The 27,400-nt window shown below is 41.7% G+C and overlaps 4 protein-coding genes and 1 long non-coding RNA gene across 10 annotated transcripts in view; 3 read left to right on the plus strand and 2 right to left on the minus strand.

Moving 5' to 3' along the window:
- IL18 (interleukin 18) overlaps nucleotides 1-773 on the minus strand; it is a 5,846-nt gene extending 5,073 nt beyond the window's left edge. The window contains exons 1-2 of one of the 2 annotated variants that reach the window (XM_035346218.1): nucleotides 658-773; nucleotides 158-397 (exon numbers count right to left, since the gene is read on the minus strand). The gene's annotated coding sequence lies outside the window, so the exon portion shown is untranslated. Of the gene's footprint in view, nucleotides 1-157; nucleotides 399-657 lie in introns of both variants that reach the window. The other variant, XM_035346217.1, reaches the window with a different exon arrangement.
- LOC118178040 overlaps nucleotides 1-1,621 on the minus strand; it is a 15,643-nt gene extending 14,022 nt beyond the window's left edge. The window contains exon 1 of the long non-coding RNA XR_004756022.1: nucleotides 1,611-1,621. This is a non-coding gene — a long non-coding RNA (uncharacterized LOC118178040). The remainder of the gene's footprint in view (nucleotides 1-1,610) is intronic.
- NKAPD1 (NKAP domain containing 1) overlaps nucleotides 1-1,774 on the plus strand; it is an 18,336-nt gene extending 16,562 nt beyond the window's left edge. Inside the window, exon 6 of the transcript XR_004756007.1 lies at nucleotides 1,764-1,774. The gene's annotated coding sequence lies outside the window, so the exon portion shown is untranslated. The remainder of the gene's footprint in view (nucleotides 1-1,763) is intronic.
- BCO2 (beta-carotene oxygenase 2) overlaps nucleotides 1-27,400 on the plus strand; it is a 43,065-nt gene that overhangs the window by 12,217 nt on the left and 3,448 nt on the right. Inside the window, exons 1-9 of one of the 5 annotated variants that reach the window (XM_035346165.1) lie at nucleotides 10,059-10,238; nucleotides 11,745-11,837; nucleotides 17,565-17,760; nucleotides 18,851-19,062; nucleotides 21,102-21,217; nucleotides 22,957-23,059; nucleotides 24,243-24,371; nucleotides 24,517-24,677; nucleotides 25,237-25,404. In XM_035346165.1, the coding sequence (XP_035202056.1) occupies nucleotides 10,133-10,238; nucleotides 11,745-11,837; nucleotides 17,565-17,760; nucleotides 18,851-19,062; nucleotides 21,102-21,217; nucleotides 22,957-23,059; nucleotides 24,243-24,371; nucleotides 24,517-24,677; nucleotides 25,237-25,404 (1,284 nt within the window). In that variant the 5' untranslated portion in view covers nucleotides 10,059-10,132. Of the gene's footprint in view, nucleotides 1-10,058; nucleotides 10,239-10,305; nucleotides 10,430-11,744; nucleotides 11,838-17,564; nucleotides 17,761-18,850; nucleotides 19,063-21,101; nucleotides 21,218-22,956; nucleotides 23,060-24,242; nucleotides 24,372-24,516; nucleotides 24,678-25,236; nucleotides 25,405-27,400 lie in introns of those variants that run through there. The other 4 variants (XM_035346168.1, XM_035346167.1, XM_035346169.1 and 1 more) reach the window with 4 other exon arrangements.
- Nucleotides 2,824-6,976, plus strand: TEX12 (testis expressed 12). Its single transcript, XM_035346238.1, has 5 exons — nucleotides 2,824-3,211; nucleotides 3,937-4,002; nucleotides 4,932-5,043; nucleotides 5,149-5,200; nucleotides 5,498-6,976. Exons 1-5 carry the CDS (start codon nucleotides 3,119-3,121, stop codon nucleotides 5,640-5,642), a joined length of 468 nt encoding a protein of 155 aa, XP_035202129.1. The 5' UTR covers nucleotides 2,824-3,118; the 3' UTR covers nucleotides 5,643-6,976.

Consider the following 27,400-nt stretch of genomic DNA (forward strand, 5'->3'; position numbering starts at 1 on the left):
AGGAGGGGCAGGGGCAGGAGGGGCAGGGGCAGGAGGGGCAGGGGCAGCTCCACAGCCACCAGAAGGGATCGGGGAGCAGCAGCCATCCGCCAGCTCTCGGGGTGCCCCACTCCCACGAGGCACCCACCGCCCCTTCCCCGGGGGGCAGCGCCCTTACCTCGGTGCTGGGGGTGGTGGAGCCGTGCGGAGGGGCTGCGGGACCCCCAGGGGAGCTGAGCCCCCGGCCCCGGGTCCAGGCGTGTCTGTGGGGGCAGGATCAGAGCCGAGAGAGCTGCCGGGTCTCAGGGCTCGCCGCGCTCTGTCCCGAGGCTCCTGGCGACAGCGGGAGGGGATTTCAGGGCGGGGGGCTCCGTTCCCGGGCGTTTGTGCGCGTCGGCATGTAGGGGTGGCACTTCCCCTACGAAGAAAGCCAATCAGGCAAATTTGAGGTTACGAAGGAAACTTTTTTTTTTTTTTTCTTCTTCTTCTTTTCCTCTCTCTCTCTCTCGTCCCTCCACCTCGCGCCGAGGCTGTCCGAGGAGGGCTCGTTCCCACGGCAGCAAGTTGCCCTCCCCAGGCTCCCGGCACGATGCCGGCAGCACGCAGCCCTTCCTTCCCTCTCCGCACACTTGCTGTGTGCACATATCGCTGACTGCTGCAGGAAAACCAGTCTCGGACCGAAGGCAGGCTGCGTGCCTCGGGCTCTTCAGCAAAGCAGCAGCAAAAAATACATCGCTGCTGTCTAAGTCCTCCCTCCGATCACCCTCCGGAGATGTGTAACTACGGGGGAGAAATATTGGCAGCTCTTAAGGAAAAGGAAAGCCAGAAACATACAGCTGTTAGTTAAAAACACGTGAATAAATAGCTCCTAATTTGCACCAGCACGTAAATTGCTTCGCAGGTACTTGTTAATTGGGGATAAATAAATTGGTGCTGGCTGGAAGGACTCTTCTAGCTGCTGCAGCCCCGGCCGGGGGGTTTCGCAGGAGGTCCGGCTGTCCTGGGGCTGGGGGGTGCTCAGCGCGGCAGGAGCTGCGGTACCGGCAGCGGCAAGTACCGCGGAGCGACAGGGCATAAAAGCAGGAAAACAAACCCCGGACTGAATAATTCGCCCGTATTTTGCATGGTTTGTAGAATTCAATGCAAGTTTTAGTAGTAGGCTGTGGGAAGAAAAAGTAATATAAAGCGGTAGAGCAAACCACAAAGCAAGCTAAGATGATCCCCTGTCCCCGTGCCTGTCTTTCAGCGGGACGGCTCTATCTGTCTGTAGGGAGGTATTCCTGAGGCCACGGGGCATCTTTCAATATTCCTTCTGAGCTGATAATCCTGAAATATAAGTACTGTCCATTTTACTAATAATCTTGTCCGCTCTGCCCAGAGGGAGCGGTGTACCTCAGAAACACGCTGAGACAAAAACCACGTGCTAGCTGCAGAAATGTATCGCTTCTTTGAAACTGTTGAAATAAACCGATGAAATTGATATAGAATAAATTATAAAAAGCAGAGGAATGCAGGCGTTGCAGACTATTTCTCAGGACGCAATTTTTTTCCTTGCCTAGCCACTAGAATATACTTTCCACAGAGTAAAACTTCATGTTTCAGGTAGATAAAAGTACATTTTAAGTAGCTACTGGTTTCAGATAATAAGCGCATATATTTATAGCCACTCAGTTACACTAAATTCAAATCAGAAAGCAATATTATCCTCTCCCATTTTCTTGTTTTGTTACAAGGCATTCACAGTGTATGTTGTTCACCTTAACCTATACCAAAGAGATCTCCAGATTTGATTTAAACAAATAGATCTAGATTATTTCAGTATATAACAGCTGCAATTCCATCATCCCTCTTGGTACTCTGCTTGAATGGTTGGTTCTTGCAGTAATGCACACACAAGTCTCTTAAAATATAACCGATTTCTGCTTCTGATTGTTGGTTCCTGTACGTTTTCCCGATAGCTATTATGTAACAGATAGTTCCTTCCTCTGAAGTTATACGATCAAATTGACTCTTGGTTTCTTTCAATTAAAATAAAAAGTTTCAGTTCTTTAAGTATCTATCTCTGAATAATTTTCCTTTGGCTTAAAATAATACTCATGAAACTCGTCTTCCTTCTATTGACTTTTAACTGATTTTTAATAATTCAGAAACCAGAGCTTTATTCAGGAGAGCCCCCCATTTGGGTGATACTGCTTGTGTCTCTCCCAGATACCTAACTTTTTTTTCATTAACATATATATAAAATTAATGTTATAATCGGTATTTACTCTTTTGCATTTTTTCATTATTAAGTTTAAATTTTCATGCAGATCACTAGTGAAACATGAAATAATATTGTACTTGGTACAGAAGGTTGTGCAAAAGCACCAAAAAAACAGTGCCAGTCAGCCAATATTGTTAATTTTGTATTAACCAAAATTGGTCTTTTGTTTCAACCTTTGAGATTGTAAAAATTCAGTTAGGTCATTTAGCAAATTGGAGGTTTTTTTCCTCTTAGTCTTTACATATTTGCATTTTTAAGGACTAGGGTCTAACTCCTAACAATCGTTTTTATTTTAAGTTTTAAACTTTCATTTCTCCTGCTATTTTAATATCCCTAATTTTAAAGGAACTGGAACTACTTTTATAGTAATTGCTTAGATTTCTTTTCTTTCATTTTTTTTTTTTTTTTAATTATTGTCTGACCTCTTGCCATAGACTATCACATCCATAAGATACTGAAAGTGGTTAAAGAAAACAAAAGCACATAGCTCACTAATTTTAATTCAGGTAGGTGGTCTGTTAATAGAAATGTTAATATATTAATGACAACTTAATATTTAATTAACATATTTCTTTTGTATCTGTTTTATAATGTTAGATAGCGTTCTTCAACATTTTTGGAGAGTTTCACGAAGTGGGCCATGACAGTGAATTGAATATTGCTTCTATTTTGAGGAAGTGCTTAGTTCTTGTTCTTTCAGCAGTTTCACTTCTTACCCCGAGTTCTGACTTTCAGAGGATATATGGATAAAACATGTAAGGTTAAGATCTGTTCTCTTAACCAGAAACGAAAGATGTATGAAAAGTCCCCTCTACTCCAACGTAACTTCACATTTTGTGACTATTTTCTTTGTTGTAGCTCATTGACCGGAGGTTTATGAAGGCAGTAGCAGAACGTGTTGCACGTTTTGGGCTAAGAACACGAGGTGTAGAAGATTTCCCGGATCGCGGTGGCCAGCCTCTCGCTGCTGTCAGTAAGCCACCTCACTGCACCATCTGACTCAGACACTTCCTAATGAAACCGTGCATAGTTTACCTACAGTGTAAGGAAAATGCAATCCCTTTTTCCATTTTCTAGAAAAGACTCGTTTGTCTTGGAAGTAGTCTATTTTTAAAGGTCTGATGTAATCGCTCAGATTTAGGCATTTGCGGGCTCTTCCCAGTTTTTGAACCGGGTCCATCTGGCCCAGTCACCCCCACGCGGCCCCTGCTTCACACCGCCGTGCCTCCAGACACAGCCAGCACTGCCCCCGTGCCTGGCACGACCACCCGGTGCCTACGAGCGGCATCGTGGGCCCAGGGGCAACCCAGGCGTGTGGCCGAGCTGTGACACCCCTCCCTCGGCCGCCGGAGCCGGCGGCACGGCTTCTCCTGGCCCGGGGAGCCAGCCCCTTCTCCTCCCCTCAGCCGCCGCCATTTCGCGACGGCCGTTAACGGCCGCCAACGGCCGCCAGGCCCCGGAGCCGCCCTGAGGGGAGCTCGGGGGAGCGGCATCTCCCTGAGGGAGCCCCCGCTGGCCGCCCCGGGACGCGGAGCCCTCTCAGGGCTGTAGTCGGGGTGCTGTGCGTGGAGTGGTCACAGAGGTGTTGGTCACACATTTGACAGGTGTCTGTGCAGGTTTATTTCCCAGTCACACCCAGTAACTGCTTGCAAAATCTGAATGTTGTACATATTTATTTTTTTTCTTCTAATCAGGTAACAATGACAAGCAACACACAAAAATCTGATGAAAATAGAAGTAAACGTAAAAAAGAGATGGAGGTGAGCAGTTCTGTGTGAGGAAGGGTCTCGCCCTTGCAGCCCAAGTGAGGGATAGAAATGGGGATGTTCAGCCTACAGAAGAGAAGGCTCCCGGGTGACCTCGTTGCAGCTTTTCAGTACTTAAAGGGGGGTTAAAAAAAGATGAAGAGTGACTCTTTGCTCAATCAGCTAATGACAGGATGAGGGGGAATGGTTTTAAACTAAAAGAGGGGAGATTTAGATTAGAGGTTAGGAGGAAATTCTTCATGCAGGGTGGTGAGGGCACAGGTCGCCCAGAGAGGCTGTGGGTGCCCCATCCCTGGAGGTGTTCAAGGGCAGGCTGGATGAGGCCCTGGGCAACCTGATCTAGTGGGTGGTGTCCCTGAAAATGGCAGGGTGGTTGGAACTAGATGATCTTTGAGCTCCCTTCCAACCCAACCCATTCTATGATTCATTCTATGATGCAGTGGAGCGCGGTGTGCTGCAGCTGCTGCTCTGGCGTTGCTGCGAGTTCCTGTCACGGAGAGGGACAGAGAGCCCCATGGCTCCCTGTGGTCCCCCACACAAGGTGTTTTGTCCTCTCTGCTGTTAGGGGAACAAGGATGACTTCTGTGAGGAGCCTGCAAGACTTCTATGACTGTTTGAAGATCAACAAAATGGGGTGTGCAGTGCAACATGGTTACACAGGGCCTCTGAGTGAGCTGCTGAAGTGCACCAGCTTTTACTGATAGAGGCAAAAATCTTAGTGTTTCCCAGCCACTCCCCTAGTATGGTGATGCTGTGCCTGTTCCTAACAGAGGGTGTTGGCACAGGAGCCAGCACTTGGTTATCTGTTAAAACAGTTGAGATCTTTTTGTAACTTTTTTGCTATTTTCAATTAAATTTGATCTGTGCTGAGCATGTTTCAAGTCCTAGAATCTGTATTTTTATTTATTTATTTTATTTACTAGAATGAAGCTACAGAGAATCCTCAGTTGTCCTCCACTGACAAAACAGACTTGGCTTTATCTGAGGGCTCCCAGTCCCTTTACAAACCTGAACCACTGGAAGAGGTTTTAAATGGTGATGTATTAAATATAATCAAAGTAACTACTGAATTAATTAATGGGATGTTGAGATGAAGATTCACTCAACTGTTAAAATAAAATTACTTTTTCCTTTTAACAGAGATGAACAAAGAAATTAAGAACTTGTTATCAAAATATGCCCACATTTTAAGGCAAGTTAACTTTGTCCTATTTATACAGCACTTCTTTTTAACTTTTCTTGGTATTATTGATTACTGTGGCTGTATTTTAAAACAAATGCTGAAAATTATAAACCATAGATCTTGAAATAAAAGTGCTTTTCTCTATTGCAATAGAGAACAGAGAAATAAATTGGTCAGAAACTGGGTATTGGTAGACAGCACAGTTAAGCATAAATGCAGTTGTGAGTAGTGAGAAAGTTACTGGCTTAAGTATTGATTTTAACTTCAGTTGTGGGTCGTTTTTATTTTGTTTTGTTTTCAATTAAGTGAGAGAGCAGCAATGGATGCTTCTTATGTCCAAGAACTTGATGGAATCTTGAAAGAAGCAAGGACCCTAGAAAACCACTTAAAACAGAAAAGGGAGAGTCTGAAGCAGAGATTCACTGTGATTGCAAATACTCTGCAAAGCTGAATGGAGTCTGTTAGACTGCAGAAATACAGAGCAAAACCTTTGTAAAAACCATGGTGAATGTGATGATGAATGTTTCATAAATATCTTCTGTAAGTATTTCTAATTCAGGAAACTTTCAACAATTTAAACAGCATCTTATTTTTTAAATAAGTAAGCATATGCAATATATAGGGTAGTGACAGTAAACATAGCACTAAATATCCCTTTTAAATCCTACCACTCCAAGGGATTCTACAGATTAGAACATCTTTTCTTGTTGACCCGTTGTGTAGGCTGTCCCTGTACTTCCATCCTTAGAAAACTAACTTTTGATGCTAAAATTGTAGTAGAATGTATCTGAAATTTTATTTTTGTTTTTGTCTCAGAGCATAAATAGATTGAAGAGATCAGCTCAGAAACAGAAGAGTTCTATTAAGAGTATTACTTTGGGAAATGTATAAAGAAGTATAGTCTTAATTTGAATATATATTTCAATACCTACAGCTTTTCAAATGAAAAAAGGGCATTTTAATGTAATCATAAAAGCATATCATCAAAACTTTGCTGGTAATATCAATAAATGAAAGATAATGTTACCTCTATCTTGAATTACACTGTTCTTTTATAATTGTTGTTATTATTTTGATACATCAGTGCAGTTTGCTGTATATCCGGTTTATTTAAGGGTGATTATAGAGTTTTTGAGCAATTTTTCTTTCTTGTACTTTCATTCTGTTAAAAGATGAAACATAAAATGTATAAAGCATTATTTGTACTAATTGTGAGGCCAATGTAATAAAGAAAAGTGCTAGATAATCCTGTTGCTAGCATAAGATAGATAAATATCTCTTTCTCTTAGTGCTGTGTGTTAATTTTCTCTTTAAATCTTTTCGGACTTAAAAGCCGGAGAGGAAGGTAAATACAAGTCCCGACTGAATGTGATGTCTGTCAAGCTAATACTAATAATCAAATTAAAACAAATGAGAGAAACCGGACACCTAGGAAGAGATTTTCCAAGGTATCTAAAGATGCAGATATGGACTTAGTAGGATTTTCCAAGTGCCTACGCGTGTAAGCACCTTACACGCTTAGGAATTTCTTAAAATCCCCTAAGATGACTATCTGCATATTTAGCATCTAAAGACTTTTAAAAATCTCTCCACTAGTACACATCATATTTTACTAGAGTCTGGTAATTTTGTAATCGGTATCTGCAATTCTGTTTAAATGCAAAAAAGTGGGAGAAAAAAAGAGAAGTTTTTGGAAGCTAAATTGTCTAGAATATTGTACTCGGTGTCTCTAGAATAATTGATCATCTAAACAAAAAATATTAAAGGCAGAGTTTAAAATTGTCATCTGTGAAGTGTTTGAATTTGAAAATCTATCTGAACTAACTTATATAAGCATTTAAATAAAATTATTGCAACTTTCATGACAGTTAAATATCTGTCTGTTTTGTCAAATTCAAAAGAGGCTTGCTGCATTTTATGTTTGTGCTTAGGAAAATCATGCAACTTTTTTTAGATCATTAGCTTCATAAAATCCAATAAAACTAGTCAATCTGCACCTCTTAGAATGGAGAACTGCTTAAATCTGACATTCAAGTGCAGTTAAATTCAACATACCTCTCTCAAAGATGACTTGCTTTTCCACAGTGATTTCTTATACAATTGGTTTTCATTACACTGCTTGTTTGTAATGTGGTATAATTTATGGTGGGATTTCTGTCGTAGTAAAAGGATTTTAGAGTCTGAAGAGACATTAAAAGTAAATTCACTAGGCATGGCTACAGTAGCCTAGGTGAACTTGTGGACGGTGTGACTATGCTTTAAAAGAGTCATTCAAAGCTTTGTATGATTTGGAAATTGACGTCTTTAAAACTAATTACTAAATTGCTATGAGCAACAAAACTTGTGTTTTTTGCTGCACAAATCTATGTAAAAGTATATAAAAAAGAACCACTAACCAAGTAAAATAAATAAAATATGTAGTTTTAATGAGTTCTAGCTTGAAATGGAAGGAAGCTTGATGTATCCATTGAAAAGAAATCTCTCATTTTTTGAAGTTGAAATATTTCAGCAGTGGAAAATACCCACTTAATGCTTGCTTTTGTATATAATTATCTTCCTGTTTAAAAGGGATTCTTTCGTAATTACTTTAAAAATATAAACAAGGTTTTTTGCCCTCCAGTGTGCCATTCAGTATCTGTTTATATGGGAATACTCATATGTTGTTTATCTTCTAAACCATTACAAAACATAATTTTGGTGTTTTCTGGTTTGCCTATATTGATAGTGATGTTTCTGTGCTGATTGTTTCTCTGGGGGATTTCAGTATTTATTGGGAGAAAAAAAAGAAAGTTTTGTTACTCTCGTCTTCTGAAATGAAGCTAAAAGTTCATTCTGTCTCTGAGGAATGAGCTTCATATGGAGTCCTCCTGGCACCTCTCCCATCACTATCCGCTTTCCAGTTTTACTGAAGGAGGTTTGAACTGAAAATTAATTGGCTTTAAAGCTGCCAAATCTGATCAGCAAAGCTCAGCTGGTAACTACGTTTTCTTTAAGCTTCTCCCCCTGTTGTTTAAGCTGCAGTGCCTTAGTAAATTACCAAGAACGTCTAAGATGACAGATCAGTAACAGAATATAAATGGATTTTCTAGAAATTGTGGAAGCATCTGAGGCAAAGTTCTGACTCTCTTGAAGTCACAGGGGTTTTCGACGGTGATTCTCTTGCGTTTCTGAGCTTGCTGTGAGTGTCTTCAGAATCCAGAAATTGTAAGTGCTGAAAAACTAGTATTCAGTTCATCTCATTGCTCTGCTATTATCTAAAAGCTGAAATGGAGAACAACAAATAATGCAGATGTGGCTGAGGTATTCAGGGACGAATTGTCTTTACCCAGAAAAGGTTATTTTTGACCTTTCACTTAAAATGAAACTGCCTTGAAATAGTGTAGATGTAGGTATGTGGATCATAATAGAAAAATACAAGAATGAATAGGTAATAGATCTATTTAAGGCATGTGAAATTCAGTGTAGAACACCTCTAAATTCAATTTTGCTAATCTAAAAAACCTCTACGTTTTTCTTTGTATTGTCTTTGAAAACCTGATGAAGGCAGTACTGGGAAAGACCAAGGTGGGTCTCTTACATTATCAGGGTGAATAGCTGGAAAAATGAGGACAAAGAATCATAGATTGATTTGCCTATCTCTCATCCTGTGGAGATTCTCTACTAAATTTCTTAATCACTTCAAAAGCAGCAGGGAACAGCCCATCAAAACAAACAAAGACTTTGATTGGAGTAGCAAACTTAATAGATATAGAAAAATGATAGGCGGGGTATGCCTTGATATAAGGTAACTGCCAGCGTTGTGTGTGATGTATGTATAGGTAAGAACAGTCAGCAAGTAGGGGCTATACGAATGAGCTAAAAAGTCAGTCAAAGGAATCAGTCTCACTTTTCATGAAAGTTCAGTTTAGCTGGCATCCTGTAGGGATCTGCTTCAGACCTGGCCTATTCCGTATTATCCTGAATGATTTAGAAGGATGACGGACGTTAGAGAATACCATTAATTTTCAAGTGTCAGGAAGCTCTGCGGGGCTGCAGATGCTATCGGTAATGTACATTGAAAATTCACCGTCATCTCAATCAGGTGGAGGACTGACATGAAATCAATTTAAAAAAATGAAAAAGGGGGAGAGAAAAACACTAAGCATAGCAAGGGAATTGTGTGCTACTTACAAAGCAGAGCAATGGCTATAGGCAGTATGATATATGGGGAAAAAGAAGCTGAGACGTGTTAACTAAAGGTTAGCACATAAGACAAAAACATAGTTCTGCTTTACTCCGTGCTAGTTAGCACTTAGCAGGAGAACTAAAAACAGTGGGCAGAGTCCAGAGTGGGAAAAAGGAATAATAAAGGACAAAGAAAGCGTGATCTGTTAGGAAAGTTAAGTTTAGAGAAAGCAGGAAACAGGTGAAGGCATGATAGCATATGTTATAAAAAGGACAGTAATCAGGTGCTTGCTGTGTCTTGTAGAAAGGACAAGAAGAAATCAGCTTAATTTGCAACAGAAGAATTAGGATGAGTAATAATCTGTCCCATCTTAAGGACAGCAGGATGGGTTACCTTGAGTGCTGTGCACGCTGCCTTGCTCTCCACCGAGGGACAGCTTCTGGGAGCCGCTTAATAAAAAGAAACAGCCACAGTCATCGCAGTGCGTCTGCCAAATGGTCGCGACTTGCTCCCTGCGTCCCCAGGGCGAGGGGAGAGGCTCCCCCCGGTGTGCCACCACCGCAGGCCGTGCCCCACGCCGGGAGATGCTCGCTTCCCTGGCCGGGCAGGGGCCCGAGGCTGCCGCGCTGCTGCCGCTGCCCTGCTCCTGCTGCTGGTGCTGCTGCTGGCAGCCGCCCGGCCGGCTCTTATTCTGAAGCAGCTCTCCGCAGCCAGCAGTGCTCTGCTGCACGCTGCTCGTCCTGGCAGCGGTACCTTTCCAGACCATCTCCGACCTGATGCCTTCGGAGCAGAAAATGTTTTCCAAAATCTTCTTGTCGGCTGTCAGCATCCTGCTCGCTAATTTGCTGCATTTCCTCTCCTCCCTGATGCAATTCATTCCAGGTAAAATGCATAAACAAACAAATCCTTCTATCCCATCATCTTGGAAGGGGTTTTCTGTCGACCTGCTGTTCAGTGCTGCTGCTAGCACAGGTCGGTCGGTAGAGCAAGCTTATTTCTAACGATCAGGAATGAGTAACTAAGCAAATTCAAAACGCTTGTTGGGAGCCAGCGTTCTGTTACTTACTGAAAAGGTAAGCGGGAGAGGCAAGTACGCTGCACAGATTCTCTCGGATTATTAGCAGATACGGATGGTTTAGAGCTGGAAAGCCAGTCGGCAGCAGATTCTCTCTGCAAGGGAGGCTGCTGTGAGATGTGTAAGTGGGCTGTGAGAGGGAGAGGATTGCTTAGGGCTCTGACATTACTGAAGCTTCGGTCTGAACGTACAAGTGGGAAATTGTGCCATGGGATTTTGCCTCCCCACTGCACTCCGCAGTTTGTGCCGTCATTACACAATTTGATCTGTCTTTTGTTCTGACTAAGAGAGGGAGATCTGCCACCATAAAATAGGAAAATAATACAGATCAGGTCAGTTCACCAGAATCTCTCCTTTCCTATTTGCTTTTATTGATGATGGTTCTCCCTCCCCTTAGAATAAAAGGGTTGGTTCCCAAAGCTTGGGAAAGTTCTGTGATCTGCCTTTGTGTGTCACCAGTGCACGTCGTCCATGGATGCAAGTTTAGGAACAGTCCAGGAGATTTTTTTTCCACTGCATGTGTAAATAAGTTGATGTGAGGCATGTCATGTCATGTAGTTATACATGACTTTATAATCTAGTTTATAATGGGGTTCTTTCCTAAATTCTCCTGAACCTTGCTTCTTTCATTACGTTTGAAACTGGACTGCATAGGAATGTAAAGATTTGTGTTTTTTCTTTTTGATTATCTGATTAACATGAAAAGCCTGAAATTCTCCTTGCCTCATTTCTTGTATCTTTTTGGAAATTACATTTTTTCTCTGACTTATACCAAGGTCTTTCTGAAAAGGCTTGATGATACAGTATTATCTCAACTTAGCTAAGAGGTAAGAATGTTGAATGATGAGAAAGAACCCCTCCCCTTCTGTCCCCAGCATTACTGTGTTCAAGCATTTGAGTGAAAAAGTGATAATATCAGGAAAAAAAGTGTGAATTAAGTTTGTCCCATCTGTTATATTTTCCATGACTGGCCAAAGTTTGCTCTCTCTCCTTGTTCATGGTGTCTTTCTAGAGAAAGTGTTCCAAAGACTGGACTATGGAAATCAGTACTGAAGAAAGAAATTATTATACTTCCTTTATGTCATTGCAAAAAAATAAAAATAAAAAAGACCCCTGAAGTATAGTATTTATAAGTATTTATTTCTATAGGTGTTTTTAGGGAATCAACAAGTATTTCATATGCAAGTATATGCACAGTTCACAGTTGCTCTTCTGCCTTACCTCTCCTTGACATGTCTTCCTCCCCTCCTTTCCTCCATTTATTTTCCCCCATGTTTTCTGTTACTTCTTTTATGTTCTTCTTTGCCTGTTAGCAAGGAAGTGGGTGGCTGAGTCCCTGACAATGGGAAACCTACAGGCTAGACGGAACGAGGAGTCACGTATGGGGACTTCCCAGCAGACACAAGGCAAGTGCAAGAACTTCAGTGATCAGTGCGGGACACTGGCGAGCTGAGTGTCAGCCCTGGTAATTCAGTGCTGCTGAAGGCTGGAAATCAATAGCTATATCAACACCAGTTCAATTTGATGTGAAGTGGGAGATGGGTAGGAGAAAGCTATTTTGCTTGCCTTACTGTTCCAATCTGTAATTTACAGGGATGATAATAAGGCCCACATTTAGCACCAGAAGATTTCCAGATCAGCTGTACAGTTACTCTTTATTCTGAATTTCTGTGTGACCTCAGGGAGCTAGAGTTCCTCTGCTTGAGGAATCCCAACTGTGAGCATTCTTTTCACTGCTCTGCCATTTGGTCTGGTCCTAGATGTCTTTCTGAGTCAGACTATGCAGTTGCATGTGGAGCCAGATGTTGGGGGCCCCTGTGCCTTGGATTTAAATATATAGGTTAAAATGAAAGTGCATTTGCTATATCCAATGTGATTTCAGTTTCACAGCTAGCAAATGTTTTCTGTCCACTATGAAGATTTTCTGACCCAGCCATCACTGTTCAGGTATAATTTATTGTCTGATTCATTGCTGCTCTACCCAAAACACATGGGTTACTTAATGTACAGAAACTTTTTTTTTTTTTTAGATCCTTGTCCTTGGTTCCACAGCTTCTGGATGTAAATAATCCATGCTAGGATGTCCGTTTGTGACAGGCAGAGAAATTATGGCACACCTCCACTTGAATGTAAACAGCACCTGAAAATGCTAGGCTGTGATAATTATGCAGAAATAGCTTACAGTCTTTGGGAAAGATCTGAGGAAAATACGATGCTGTAGTTGGCTCTGCCTCTGCTCTGATATGCCAAATGAAGTTTAGACACTAATCCTGTTTTTAAGGGTTTGAAGTAACATGGAAATTAAAATCCAGGAAAAAGATCTTTGAGCTGGCAGGTTAAAATCTTGCACTGTTTTGTGGGTATTATGCTCAAACAAGTATATCAAGTCCCACTGAGAGTGTAGTGCCTTTGTTTTGTTCCTTTTATTCAAGTTCTTCTATCTTGGTCTGTAGCCTGAACAACTGTGGGTTTGTCTTTTAAAGGGCACACAAAAAACTGTTCCTTAGTGCTAGCAGAGTCAGTTACTTTAGTTGCCCGTTGCTCAACGTTAAAAAACAGTCTGTCTTTTGTCTTTTACAGAGATTGGTGTCTTTTTGGGTAGCTAGATGTTAAACATTTAGAGCATTGAAGTTCAACATGTAGGAGTGATCCTATCTGTTGGCAATATGCCTTTATTATAATAGCTCATGAACAGTGCTTTCAAATAGGAGGTGTTTGTACTCCATCTGCTTAGTGCATTTCAGAGTAGGAACAGTTTTTAATATAAACTCTGATTAAATCTGGAGGGTAGATTTTGTTCAGGTGGGTTTTATTCAAATTTATTTTTAATAGGGAAGAAAGGCTAGGCAGGTGTGGATTTTTTGTGTGTTTTTGTGTGTTTTGTGTGTGTGTTTTTTAATTTTGTTTTTAACACAGCTATAGTGACTCACAGATGAGCAACAAATCAATATCCTTTAAAGTACTTGTTCTTTATTGTATTGTGCTGTACTGTCTTGCCATAGGTATTGTAGCAGCTTGTTTTTTTTTTGAATGAATTCCAGCCTTTCCAGTGCTGACAGAGAGTGATGTGTTGTACTAAGTCCTTCTGGTCTTGCTGCACACGCTAATTAGTCTGTGGCATTGTTTCCTGCTACTGATCAAGTCTCAGTATATTGTAAAATAATGATCTTTACAAAAGGAAAGAAACAGAAGGTAGGTTGCATTAAGTCCTTGCAAAGAAGCACCCATCCACCTGCCCACCCGAAGTGCTTAAATGTTGCATTGCTTTGTAGGTGATGGTCCAGACAACCTTCTTGTTCCTAGATCTGACCAGGGGTCAGTAATAATGAGGTGGCTTACATAATGCAACTGAAAGAGACTTTTATTTTTGGTGTTGTGCTGAATGTAGTGGAGATAATTGCTTATTTTTGTCTTTTGTTTCTTGTCCTGAGTCTTTGCATAACCAACTCAGCAGAACAAACCTGCGTCCTTCTTGACCCCCCTTTTTGTTCCCTCATTTTCAGAAATTTCCTAGAATGACTTGTTATGTTTCTGAAAACTTCTGTTCTGACTCATCTGGACATCATGACTCCATTGCATTTAGCATGTGTCACTGTCAGGATCTTCATCTCCTGTGATTAGTTCCTAGCAAGAAAGATACTACATGATCTTGCTGTGCTTGTTTTCTCTGTGGTCTGATTGTACAGGGCAATAACCTACATGTCCTTGTTGTATATAGTCTGTTCTCAGACGCTTTCCAGAAGTCTCTCAAACAGCTGGGTCTATCCAAGATCAAGAAAGACAAATTCTAACCAGATGAGGTTTCAAGAAGGACTACTAAGAAGATCATGTAAATGACAAGTTTGAAATAGGAGAAGGAAAGCTAAAAGAACTTTGTTTGCTTAGCTTAGGAAGTGATATAATTACTCTCTCTAAATACGATATGTGATAAACACACGAGAGGGAGAAATACCAAAGCCACCTGGCACAGTGCTGACAGAATAATGAGGGCGATGATCTGCCCTATTAATAACTTCTTTCTGTAAATTCATAGCATTTTTCTCATCACCTGGGCAGTGGGTTCTAAAGCAGTCTTCCAAACAGAGGTTAAGAGCCAGGAAACCCAGTAACTTTTAAGACAGACTTCAAGTAGAACCTTCTGGGACAGCAACTGGGATGAGAGATGACCAAGGAGGTGTTTGGCAGTCCTGTTCAGGTTTATTTGTGAAGTATATCTTCCTAAATTTCCATATGGAATAATGCTGCTCTTCAGTATCTTTTTCTGTTGCTCCATCCTTGGTTATGCCATTGTTGCTTCTGCTTAGATGAAAAAATCTCTCTTTAGGAACATGTTGATATTTTTTTTATTTTTATTTTTACCTGTTTTACATCTTCACAAATTTTCACTCAACCTACTAAAGCTGTATTTCTGCAAATACTGATGGCAGTCACTAAATCAGGTATCAGTTGATTTGAAAAGCCTTCTCTTCCTTATATAAGGAAATACTACGGAGCACTCATGTTGGGATCAGATTGAGTGCTTCATATAGGATTTAATCAGAACTTAATTGAATTTTAAGAGGGAGAGGATGTTGGTGGTTTGAGGTTAATTGCTTTAGCCCTGCAGCCTGAATTCTTTATCTAGCTGACTTACCATATTAGAGATCTAAAGAAGGATTTGAGGATTGACAAGCCAGAGAACTACATTGAAGGGATCTTGCAATTCAATTTCCTGCATGCCTAACACCCATTCCGTCTCAAGCTGTCCTAAAGAAGCAAGCTCAGGCAAATGCTCTGTGCCAGCAGAGTTCTTATGCAGATACTCTCCTGCTCTGAAACAGCACATTTCCTCTGTAGGTGTGAATATGTGGTTTCAGAGGTTCAAGGATAAATTGTGCAACCTGTGTAAATTCACTTGGAATAGAGAAGGTAGGCTAGAACTAGCATCTGCAGTGGTGAAAGTTAGTGGTAGAACCAGAACAAATCGCTACCTCCAAATTCAGGAGTTTGATTATCTGACTGGAATCTGGTTAATGTGTGGTTTTGTCTGTCCTAGAACTGGTTCAGGAATGGATTTCTGTATGCCAGGCTGTCCTTGCTTATCAGTGTTTCACTTGTACCTAAATCTTCACCAGTTCTGGTTTAGTTCAGGGCTAAGTAGTCTAACGGTGAGGATGGAGCAGGGCAGCAGAGCAACACCACTGGCCTGTGGAAATGGAGCCTGTGCTAGACGAGGAGGTGGTAGCATTGGGAGAGAAAGCGACAGCCTGGACACTTTCTAGATAAATCCCCCTTTGCAGCTAAATGGATTGCCAAAACAATCCTTGTGTTGATGAGGCTTTGCAAGCCAGGCTACTGGAGCTAATAACTGTGTGCTTTTAGCATGCAGCATTCCCTTCTCTTCACGCTTCATTGATGCTTTTGTCATAGTAAGGGGAGATATTGCAGCCAACGTGCAAAAAAGAGACTAAATCAGAAATGATCTTTTCCTCCTATTGCTTATATCCTTGCAGGTAAATCTGTTTAGTCTGCTTTGTCCTGCCCTGTCAGTGTATTTCAGCTCAGTTTCATTTATGTTCTTCATCACTTCCTTTTTTTTTTTCTTTTTCTTTTTTTTTTTGGCATGGAGGGGGAAGGTCTGCAAGGGGAAAAGCTAGTGATTACCTTCTTGAGCTTCTGAAATCGGATTGTCCTGGTGAGTTTGAGAACTGACCTGTGCACCTTTCAATAGTCTGAGCTTCTGGTTTACTGCATTTCAAATGCTGCCAACTTGGCAAAGTCCTCCATGTGCAGCGTAGAAAGAAAATGTGACAACCTGTGTTTGACAGTCTGTATTCTTCCAGGATTTGGGGTTCTTTGAATGCGTGCTTGTAACTATTATTTTATTGTTTGTTTAGCAAGCTATGGCTTGCCTGGATTTACAGTAGAGCACTGGGAATCCTCTGGGGTGTTCTCTGGGATGTTCTTTTTAGTGAGCTGCCTTGTTGCTTTTTTTTTTTGTCTTTCTCTTGGAAAAGCCTTTGTACTATGGGCAGAAAAACTTTTTTTTTTTTTTTTTTTTTTTTAATTCAGTGGAGGATGTTTTAAAAATTTTGTTTAAGAATAGCTCATTGTTTTTAAGGAATCTAATGCCATGATGTATCCCCTCCTCTAAATCTCAGTGTTGGGAGATCTTGAGTTTTGGCTAACTACTCAGGTTGAAAGGAATACTAGTAGTATAAAATTTCTTCACTGTGAAATGGCCAGCATTAGGAAATCATGCATTACCTTTAGCTGCAGACAATGCTGTTGCTTACCGTGAAGAACCTCAGCACAGTTTTTCAGCACCGTTTCAGAAACCCTTGGTTAAATCCAGCTCAGATTAATTCCTAGACAGAGGTGTCTGAAGCAGTATTGAATGTGATTGGACCTGGATAAGCCTTTTTGTTAAAGTGTATGTTGCTGCACTGGTGACTTCATCTGTAAGCAAGCAGTGAGCAATTCTTTTAATACAGAATTAGTTCACAGCTGTTAATGCCAGAGAATATGGCCATGGTGGCATAGTAAAGGATAGAGGCTATACATAGTAATCCTTGCATCCAGTCTGTGGGCATGGAGCTGAAGTGAACCATACCTTTAATTATCATGTTCCAAACCTGGAAGCAATGGATGCTGCTAGTCCTTGTCCTCTGTCTTCTATGCTTGCTCCGTGCTGTATTGGCCTTGCTTTCCTATGCATGTTTTACACATACGAAAGCCTTTGCAGTCAAGGACTTTACAAAACACTTTTCTCATTTCACAAATAATAATTAAAAAAAGATAAAATCTGGGCATACAGCAGCATCAATAATAGCTATAAAACCTGATGGTCAACCACTAGTCGCGGGACAGAAGAAAGACCCTAAGAAAAGCGCACATTTTATTACCTCCTTTTGACTGCAGAACAGGTGTCTCGAATGGATTAACAAGGTAAAGTTAACTCCACTGGATTTTCGGCTCTCTGTGGATGTGTGAGGTATTATGGGAGCAGAGCTTTAGTTCCAGTATCTGGTACAGATTGCCTGCTTGCAGGATGCTGAATGTTCTCCTAGATACCCAAACTCAAGCTCTAGCAACTGTCTACTCAAGTGAAAATCTTAGTTACTTGCTTTTTGTTGTCACTGCTTTCTTTGCAGGTTTAAAGAGATCCCTGCCCAGCCCATCAAAAGAGCAAACCACCTTGCCCACTTTGCAATGCATCTCGCCCTTACTGAAGACAGTAGAGGAGACCCCCCAGCCCATTCCAGCGAAGGTCAAAGGACATATTCCTGAATGGATAAATGGCAGTCTGCTGAGGAATGGTCCTGGGAGATTTGAGTTTGGCGAGGAGAAGTAAGTCTGGGTTTGGTGAATCTTTCAAATGATTCTGGCCTGAGCATTAGCTAAACCTAAAGGGGACATACCCAAATGGCTTGCCACTGTTGGAGCACCTTGTAATTTCTTTTGAAATCAGGCGAAGGGGAAATGCTTGTGTTATCATTCTTTTAAGAACGGCTGCTCCCTCGTCTAGAAACTCTTAGCAGGCTCTCTGAAATAGCTGTGTGGTTAACTTCTAAGGGTGGAGAAGCTGAGTCACAGAGAGCTGTGACCTACTCAGAATGGTATAATGATGGAACAGGGCTGGGGATTAAAACATACACAATCCCAGTCCTTTGTTGTTAACAGAAATCCATCCCACTAGCACTCTGAAATCCAGGGCGCAACTTGTTGATTGTGCCAAACTGTGTGAGTTGCTTTAGAAGGCAACTTTTTTTAAGAAGGCAAACCCCTGCCTTTGGCTTGGGATCTGCCATTCTAGCAAACCGATGAACATAGCTCTTCTTCCTGCAAAGCTAATGGCAGCAACTAGACAAAGGTGATCATATGACCAAGCCATTCTGTGGTTGATTTTATGATTGATATTATTTCTGGAGATTTCTTTAACAAAACAAACCCACATATTTCCAGATATTTCTTTAAGACTCTTAGATTTCTCCTCTTGGAGAGAATGACATCATGCCAACAGCTGAGAGATAAAAGAAGCTCCTTGTGCGATTGGGCTTTCAGTAAAGTTTTCTGTTCTTGTTATGCAGTAATGCAGAATTTCTTTTCCTTTTGCAGAAGTCTTCAAAGTGGCTGGTTTACTACCATAAATTATTTCCTCCATACATAGCATTTTCAGAAATTCCTAAGGTCTGTTTTCAGATGTGATACAGGGAGCCCCAATCGCTCTGAAAGTCAGTGCTTAACTTCAGGACCCTCACCCACAAATACATTTTATTAGTTTCACTCAGTTGAGACTCATCACAAGGCTGTACATGTTTATTTGTTCGTGTGTTCTGGACATGAGTTTGTCACAGATGATGATAAGACAAGAGGGAACAGCGTAGCAGACCATAATGTAGTGTCCAACTCTTGTTCTCCTATTTATGTCTGCTTGCAGATATAATCACTGGTTTGATGGCATGGCCCTGCTGCACCAGTTCCAGCTGAGGAATGGCACAGTGACGTACCGGAGCAAGTTTCTGCAGAGCAGTTCCTACCTCACTAACAGGCAGCACAACCGCATCGTGGTCTCAGAGTTTGGGACACTGGCAATGCCAGACCCATGCAAGAGTGTGTTTGAGCGCTTCATGTCACGCTTCGATACGCCAAGTAAGAGGGTTTCTAAGAAATGTGAAATGTTCTGAGACTTCCTTGGGGAGCTCGTACTTAGGTTGGAAGGGAGCTGTGAGGAAGTCTGGTGTAGGCCTATTCTGAGCTCATATTTTTCTTAGAATATGGCCTCTTGGAACAACAATAACTCCTACAACTCGGTGTCTGATGTAGCTGGGAGATGCACATTCAGCTTAATGTTTTAGTGATGGTTTGTCTCACTTGGTTCCAGAGTTTGTTGTAAATAGCCAACAGAATTCTTTCCAAAGAACACCCTGTACAGGTCTGATAATGAGCATTACAACCTGCCGTTCTCCCTGAGACACAGCTTTGCCCTTAAAACACCTTGCCTTGCTAAGCTTGTAGGGTAAGTGGGCTAATCCTTCCCTTCCTGTACTAAGGTGTAGGAGATGATACAAGTTAGGGTGAGAGAGTGTTTTGCGCAGGAATGGAAGTACCATTGCCTACAGAGTCCTGCATAAATTCGGAAAGAAATAGGCTTAATTTCAACCCAACTGTCTTCCACTAAAACCAGAACAGACCTAAAGCGTGCAAATTGTTGCATATGTGTGTGACAACTTTCTGCTTCTTATCTTCCTGTGGTGAAGGATCTTGTTCTGACCTGTCTTACGGGCTTTTTCATGCCAGCTTTGGGCTCTGTGTTCTTTGTACACACAATGCTCAGTCAGGGGAATCTTTTTTTCCTTGGCTCTTCTCAGCCTCCTGGCTAGTCGGTCTCAGCCTCCCATAGGAGTAGCAAGAACAGCTCTGACTGCTGTGCATGTGTAGCTCTCAAGGGGCCTCTCCCTGATGCAGTTTCTAAGAGAATGGGGAAGAGAAAGCTGTCCCTTCCCAAGTCCTGTCATGCAAATAGCATCCTTGCCATCCCCTTAGCCCAAGTTGTAGTCTCAAGTCTCGCCTCTTGTTTCCAATGGTGTAAATTAAATGTGGGACTCCTCATATGGCTGTCAGAGGAGAAAATTTTGGCTGGGGAGGAAGGGAAGAGAGATATGAGGAAATAAGTCAGAAACAAAGGGCATATGAAAGTATGAAGGTTATGCTGGCTTCACTGGAGTCATTTCCACACTTCCCTTACTAGAATGTTAACGTTTGTGTGTATTTGAAGAAGGCAAATTAAAATGTGGTAAGTGAAATATGAAACGGAAATTGAGCCTCCTACTTGAACGTAACACAGTTTTGTCTGCGTTGCTCCTTGACAACATCTGAGCAATGCAATTGGTGCAGATGTGAGAAACAAAACCTGTTTAAGCCTCTAGGAGGTTAGTAGAATTGCATACATCTTCCCAGAATGTATAAAGTGAACAGGTCAGTTTCTTTGTTTGGGTCCAACTCAAGCTGTTTTGCAGGAGGTTTCCAGATCCCGTAAGAAGCAACACAAGAATCTCACCCTGGAGCCTTGTTGTGCACATAAATAGTGCGACCTTAACTGGCAATGCAGACAAGGCTTAAGCATCCAAATCTATTGAGATACATAAAACTCTCTGCTGGGTAGAAAAGCCTTCCATCACTGCAGATATATAGTTAAGAGAGTTCAAAAAGCTTACACTTCATAGCTTTTAAAATCAGTACTAGTATATTCTTTAAATTATATTATTAATGATGTTGCTATCACTGACCTGTCTCATCAACAATCAGAGTCCTTGCTTTTTTGTGTTACTGTTGAGAACATGGAGCTTTGTGTGGGGTCTTTCAGTGAAAGATGCTTTAACTTTCCCCAGCAACTGTTTCTCAAGATTTCTGCTGATGCAATCAATTCCCTTTAGTTCCAGGAAACAACACACCACCAGAAGGTTATTGGTATCTAGCACTGAGCTGAGAAAGATGTGCAGCAAGCGCTAGTCCTTGTCCTTTTGTCCTGAACTCACTTGTGCTGATAATTTCTTGAGTATCTTTGCAGATTAGGGAGATATTTCTGATCAGCCACAGGGGGATCAATGTCACTGCAAATGGGTTTCTTTGTCTAAACATGTCCAACTTGATATGATGTAAACTTAAACAGAGCTTGGGTTTCGTTTCAGAGCCAAGCGACAATGCCAGTGTGAGCTACGTTGTGTATAAAGGAGACTACTATGTCAGCAGTGAGAACACCTTCATGTACAAAGTGGACCCAGAAACACTTGAAACAAAGGAAAAGGTCTGGGCATGTGGGTTAAGGGGGTTGGCTTGTGGTACAGAAGAACCAGACTGCAAACCAAATGATCGGTGCAGCTGTAAGCCATAGTCAGAAGCATCTCTGCATTGTGTGCTCGAGTCCCTGAGAAATCTACCTAGCAGCAAGGCAGCTCTCACACCGTCACTGCCCACTGCAGCAGGCCAGGGGAGAGACAGATGTAGACTCATTTCCGTTTGGCCTTTTTCCACCGAGCTTGCTGCTTGTCTGGACTTGTCTGCACTTGTCTGTGCATGAAGAATAGAAGTGCACACCGGAAGAAGTTAACATCACTGATCTCAGATCTCTATTCTTCCACTGTCACTTCAGTCTTCCCTTCTGTTCCCTTTATCTCTTCACACACCCCCGGCTCTAAACACTGCAGACCTGCAAAGTCTTGCCTAAAACCTCGTTGTTGCAATGGGGTGGTGAAGCCAACGTAAAGTCCAAGTGTAGCTGCCACTTTACTTTTTCCCATGCTAGCAAAAGAACCAAAAGTCAGAGCAGAAGTCTACGTGCCCCCCTGCAGGCTCCTTTAGAGGAGGTATGGATATTTGCTGGGCTGGCTCACTGTGAGTACTGACGAAGGATTCTGCCCTTCCTATTAGCTGCCCTCCCTGTGTGTTACTGTGGACTGTTTAATACCATAAGATAGCAGTCTCAGCACACTCTGAGGTCTCGAGGGAGGCATTCCAGCAGTCCGTAGCTCTGTACAGGACCTGTTGTGAACCGTGAAGGCGCTCTGTTTATGAGACATTGCATGCTACTTGCGTGTTGAAATTGAGAGTTTGATTTGGTGTTTTCTGTTTCGTAAACCACAATTTAGTGATGAGAAGATGTGTAGGCATTTTTAGTTTGAATGTTCAGCTCTGTTCAGCCAACCTGTCACTTGAAGGAAAAAAAAAATCCCCTTATTCTGCTTTTTAGATGTAGACTGGCATTTTTGGGCTAAATGCAGGAATGGAAGGGATGACTTCACATTTAAAATCTCCGATTTGAGATGCCTTAAAAGGGTGTGGTTTCATGAGCTTCTGGTGGCCTGGTATTCTTTTCAAAGTTTTTTTTTTCAAAGTCTCAGACTGAATACATGAAAGCAATTTAAAAAAACCTTTTGGAAAAGCAGCGGATCTTCCATCTTCCATGCCTTAATGTTTCAATGCATGTGTTGATCCCCTCCTTTTTCCTTCAGACTTCCTTCCCAGCACATCCCCTCTTCTGTCGGAGTCCAAACCACAGCCCAGCCCTGGAAGGGCTTTTTTTGTGTGTGTGTGTGAGGAGAGTAAACAATGACCATTGATTAGCTGTGTGCTTTCAAAAAAAAAATTATTATTATTATTTTTTAGGTGGGGTGGGCACTGACTGTCTCCTTTTGCATGCCTGCAGTGCTTATTACATGGGGTCCTAGCTAAAATGCTCCTGTGGACAACATTCCCACAACGTCAGCATTTCTGGCCATCGTAATGTCCCTGTCTCCCAGGGAAATGGCTACTGCTATTAGTCCCTATTTACTGGTAGGACGAATGCGCCAAGAAACATGGTCAATTTTCAGGGATTCAGGAAGATTTCAGGCACAATAAAGGCTTAAATTCAGATCTCACAGTAGGGCCATAGTCATTAAGCTATTTTTCCTCAGACTTCACCAAAGCTAATGTTTAGAAACACTGTGACTTGCTAGAGAGCAACAGGAAACTTCTGCACTGACTGAAAATCTCTGGGATTTGCAGGTAGACTGGAGTAAATTCGTTGCAGTGAATGGGGCCACTGCACATCCTCATTATGCATCTGATGGGACGACATACAACATGGGCAATTCCTATGGGAAACATGGTAAGATTGGGTCTGACTGGGCTGGCTGGTGGGAAGGCTGGACAGGCTGCTCCCTGCTGCTTTAAGGAGCAGTTATTGAAGAAACTTCAGTGTCTAGAGACCTTGAAATTGCTGTTTTCCTTTGTGTCAAAATGATGGCAAATCAGGTTAGTTCTTATTTCAGGTTGTCAGCCTGCCCCAGAAGAATGTCTTCTCTCAGCAATTAGTTTCAGATGCTTCTGACTCAGGCCTGTGAACATCCAATGGATTCCCTGCTTTTTCTGCCAAGGTTTTATGGAAAACAGGAGAATGATATTTAAAGTCCCGTTCAGTGTTGAAGCTTCACTGAAAGAATTTTGACATTAGTTACACGTTTTCCACTTACATTAACTGGCTTTTGATAAGAATGATAACGGTGTATACTGGAAAGAAAATGGATGTAATTACAGTGACTTGGCTATCTTACAGTGAACCTGAATTTTCTGGCATATATTTTCTTCTCAAACCCATGAGCATTACATCAAGTTGGGATCTAGTTACATCTACATGGCTGCTCAGAGCTAGCAGGCACTGCTGAAAGCCCTCTTCTTCAGGTGTCTGAGGCCTACGAAGACAGCCACTGCTGTTTATTATTATACCTCAGGCTAGTTCCAATCCACTGAGCAGTTGCCCAGTTTTGTTTTTCATTCTTGCTGTTTTCATTTCCTTTTGGCTTTAGCAGCATCTGGCTTTACAGCACATGCTGTTTTCAGCTGGAGAGACCAAACCTTAGATGATTATTCAGATATGCCCTTCATAGCTGCCCATGGGCTCAGATTTAGTAAATGAGCTTCAGTCATCGCCAGAGCTCAAAGTTTTCATCTGCTTTGGTATATAATCTATGAACTTGGTTTCTTCCTGATGCTTTTATTACAGGATACTCTGTGTTAAAATGAGGAATTCATTGCAAACAGAAAAATTAGATGGCAGTTAACCAGGCTGAGAAGATTCTTTAAAATCTTTTTGTGGTAGTCATCCTCTGTTGATTGTTTTATTGACTTGCTAAATGTTTTGTTGTTGTCTGTTCATTTGTTTTCTGCTTAGTTTACCCATGAGTGTGGTTCCTAGTACACTAAGGAAACAGAAAGGAACTGTCTGACTTTAGTTTCATGAATGTGGACAGTCTTGCATCTCAGTGGTGTTGAATACCCATTCTCCTTTCTAGGGACAAGGTATAATATCATTGAGATCCCTCCACAGAAGTCAAACTGCAGTGACACGTTAGAGGGAGCAAAAGTGCTGTGCTCCATTGCTCCGATGGATAACATGAAACCCTCCTACTATCACAGCTTTGGTAAGAATGTTTCCTGTCTCATTCTCTGTGGATTTTGCCTACTGTGAAGCAGAAGGGGCTGTTTGCTGCCCTCTGCCCCTAGATTATTATTTTTTTGTTTCATTTGCCAAATTCTCTGATGATGCTTCCTTTGCTCCCTTTTCAGGGATGAGTGAAAACTATATCATTTTTATTGAGCAACCCATCAAGCTGAATCTGATGCGGATTATCACTTCCAAATTCCGTGGGAAGCCCATTTCTGAAGGGATAAACTGGGAGCCTCAGTACAACACTCGCTTCCACGTGGTGAATAAGCACACTGGGGAGGTAGGTGGCTCCTTGGCCTTTCCAGCAGCTCTGTGACTGTAGCTGGAATTTTAGATCTCAAAAGAAGAGCTGGGTAGTAACCCCAGATGGCTTTATGAATCAGTGCAGAAGTTACTGCAGTATAGGCTTTGACAGCACAGGTGCTGGTTTCTTAGAAATGGCGTGACTTCATGTATTTTCTGCTCTATTGATTCACCTTTTTGCCAGCCCTAAAAGAACAGGCAGAAATAAGACATTTGGGGTTCCTATAGAGTACTATTGCACATAACAGGATCAGGCAGAGCCTGGGAATGATGGCTATAGCATCATTCATGGCTGGATGGAGCACGCAGGGACTCATGATAGCAAGGGAACCTATGCTGGGCTGCTTTGTATTGGCTTTTCTTCATCTGGATCTGCCTGCTTCCTGGCTTAAAGCAGCCGTTCCATAGCAACTCACGGGCATAAGACAAATATTAAGGAATAAGTGGGAATTAAATGAGAGCAAGAAGAGCAAGTCTCTGAGTCTTGTCTCCAGTATTTAGAGAAGAAAAATCAGTCTCTCTTATGGTCACTGTAGGTGCTGCCAGGACAATGGTATAGTAAACCCTTTGCTACTTTCCATCAAATCAATGCCTTTGAAGATCATGGTTGTGTCGTCCTTGACCTGTGCTGCCAGGATGATGGAAAAACTCTGGCCACCTACAAGCTTCAGAACATGCGGAGGAGTGGTGTAGATCTGTATCAGGTAAGATCTCTGCATGAGGTAAGATCTCTGCATTCGCGTTGCTTAGGATCTGCTGGGGCCCCCATGCTCGTGGAGTTACTTTTCTGAAGCAAAACTTGGCAGGATGGAGAACATTACAGGGAGACCACAAGGCAGAGGATATAGACTAGGCAAAGGAACTATGACTATATGGGAAAACTAAAATTATGGTCTATTGATGTGTTGGTATTTTTCTTTCATTGTAAATCTCTTAGCAGGTAATCTCTAGGGAGCATTTCCTTGAAACTTTTACAGACTGGTGTGTGACATAGATCTCCATTGGGCTTTTCTTTTAAAATTTCATTTTTAATGATACTCATTTTCCATATCCCCATGTAATAAAAAGAATTATTTTTCCCCCTAAGAAAGTATGCAAAATGAGATTTTGCCCTACATTTACATGGGAAAAAAAAAAAAAAGAAAAAGAAACTCTGCTATTTAAAGGCATTACTTCATAAACCCAACCTTTATTATGTAAATCACAAAGCACAGATATTCAGGAAATCCCTACGTTGTTCTTCATGTTCACTTGACAACAGCATGTACCCACAAATAACCTACTATATCCAGCTCTGTCAAAAGTACTATATAATACCATATAAGACACATTATTTTACATAAGGTCATACATGGGAAAAAATTGGGTTGCCTTGAATTTCTTGTACTGCAGATGTGTTTACTGGAAACCCACCCATTGGTGGGTGAAGGACAAACATTTCTGCAACATGTTCAGACAAATCAGAACTTCCTCTATGGTCTGAGCTGTCTGAAAGCAATTCAGTTCTGATCTTAAAAGTGTACTGTTGTGTCCCTGAAGGGATGTTTTGCTTTGCTTTGGTTTTGTTGTTTTTGTTGCTGTGTGTTTTTTTTTTTTTTAATTTTTATTTTTGCTGCTTTGTTTGTTTGTTCTTTCCCAAGATGCAATGAAAATTAATTCAATTACAGCATAGTGTTGATATGGGCATTTGTTCTGCAAACAGATTCTAGCTTTTTTTCAGCCTTCTCTGAGCTCAAAAGAGATGTAATTTGATGTTTGAAGGTGTCCATATGTCAACATTAGATGCTCCAATACCCACGTTATTTAACTGACGAGTAGCTTAGCCATTAAATTGTACACAGACATATGAGTGCAACTCATCTCAAAATCGAATCTTAAAATTACCTTACACCCAAAGGCTAAGGCGTGCCTGAGCACGATTTGTCTATTTTCCCCAAATCATGTTTAGTGCTTTTGTTTGCTGACTAGCTCATGTTTTGTATGGTGGAGTTCTTTAACCAATCAGTTTTCCGTGGCTACCTGAAACACAAAAGCTTTGAAAATAGGGTTTCGGAATTAACGTATGAAGTTTCACATCCAACTGGTGAATTACAGGTTGGAGTAACTGAAAAACACCAACACAGAATCCCTGCCCAACCACCCTCTCAGTGAAGAACCTTTTCCTCATATCCAGTCTGAACCTCCCGTGATGCACCTTCATGCTGTTCCCTCTGATCTCTTCTCTTGTCTACCAGGGCCTCTAATGTCTTCTGTTCTCTGTCGTGTTGTCGTCTCACAGAGATCTGAGACAGTCAAGCAGTGTTCCTCCTGAAGTTCATACACCTATAAAGTGCTTCTTCCCTGAGTGACTCATATTTTTTAAAATAATGTGGAAGCTTCTCAGTGCTTTGTTTTGCATAAAGATTCCAAAGAGGGGCTCCCATGTTGTGTCCTGTGCTCCCACAAAGCAGGATCAGCATGGGGCTGTAGAAGATGAGTTTCCAACAGGGGTATTCCCTCGGCATGCTCAGTGCTGCTGAGCATTTTTTCTGTAATCCCCATTAGCTCATGACCTTGGTCGGGCAAGAAGGGCAGAAGTCACACAAGCCGGTGGGACATATGTGGACAGGCTCTAAAAAGGTTCAGTGTACGTCTGTTCCAGCTGAATAAAACATAGTGCATCATATGTTCCAGGGCTGTATCTGGAGAAAAACTGGGTGA

This window comes from Oxyura jamaicensis, chromosome 24, assembly GCF_011077185.1.
Source record: "Oxyura jamaicensis isolate SHBP4307 breed ruddy duck chromosome 24, BPBGC_Ojam_1.0, whole genome shotgun sequence".
NCBI classification, from domain to species: domain Eukaryota; kingdom Metazoa; phylum Chordata; class Aves; order Anseriformes; family Anatidae; genus Oxyura; species Oxyura jamaicensis.

Coding starts and splice junctions, on each gene's coding strand:
- TEX12 (XM_035346238.1), top strand. CDS start 3,119: ATGAAGGCAGTAGCAGAACGTGTTGCACGTTTTGGGCTAAGAACACGA. Junction 3,212..3,936: donor GTGGCCAGCCTCTCGCTGCT/GTCAGTAAGCCA, acceptor TCTTCTAATCAG/GTAACAATGACAAGCAACAC. Junction 5,044..5,148: donor ACTGGAAGAGGTTTTAAATG/GTGATGTATTAA, acceptor TCCTTTTAACAG/AGATGAACAAAGAAATTAAG.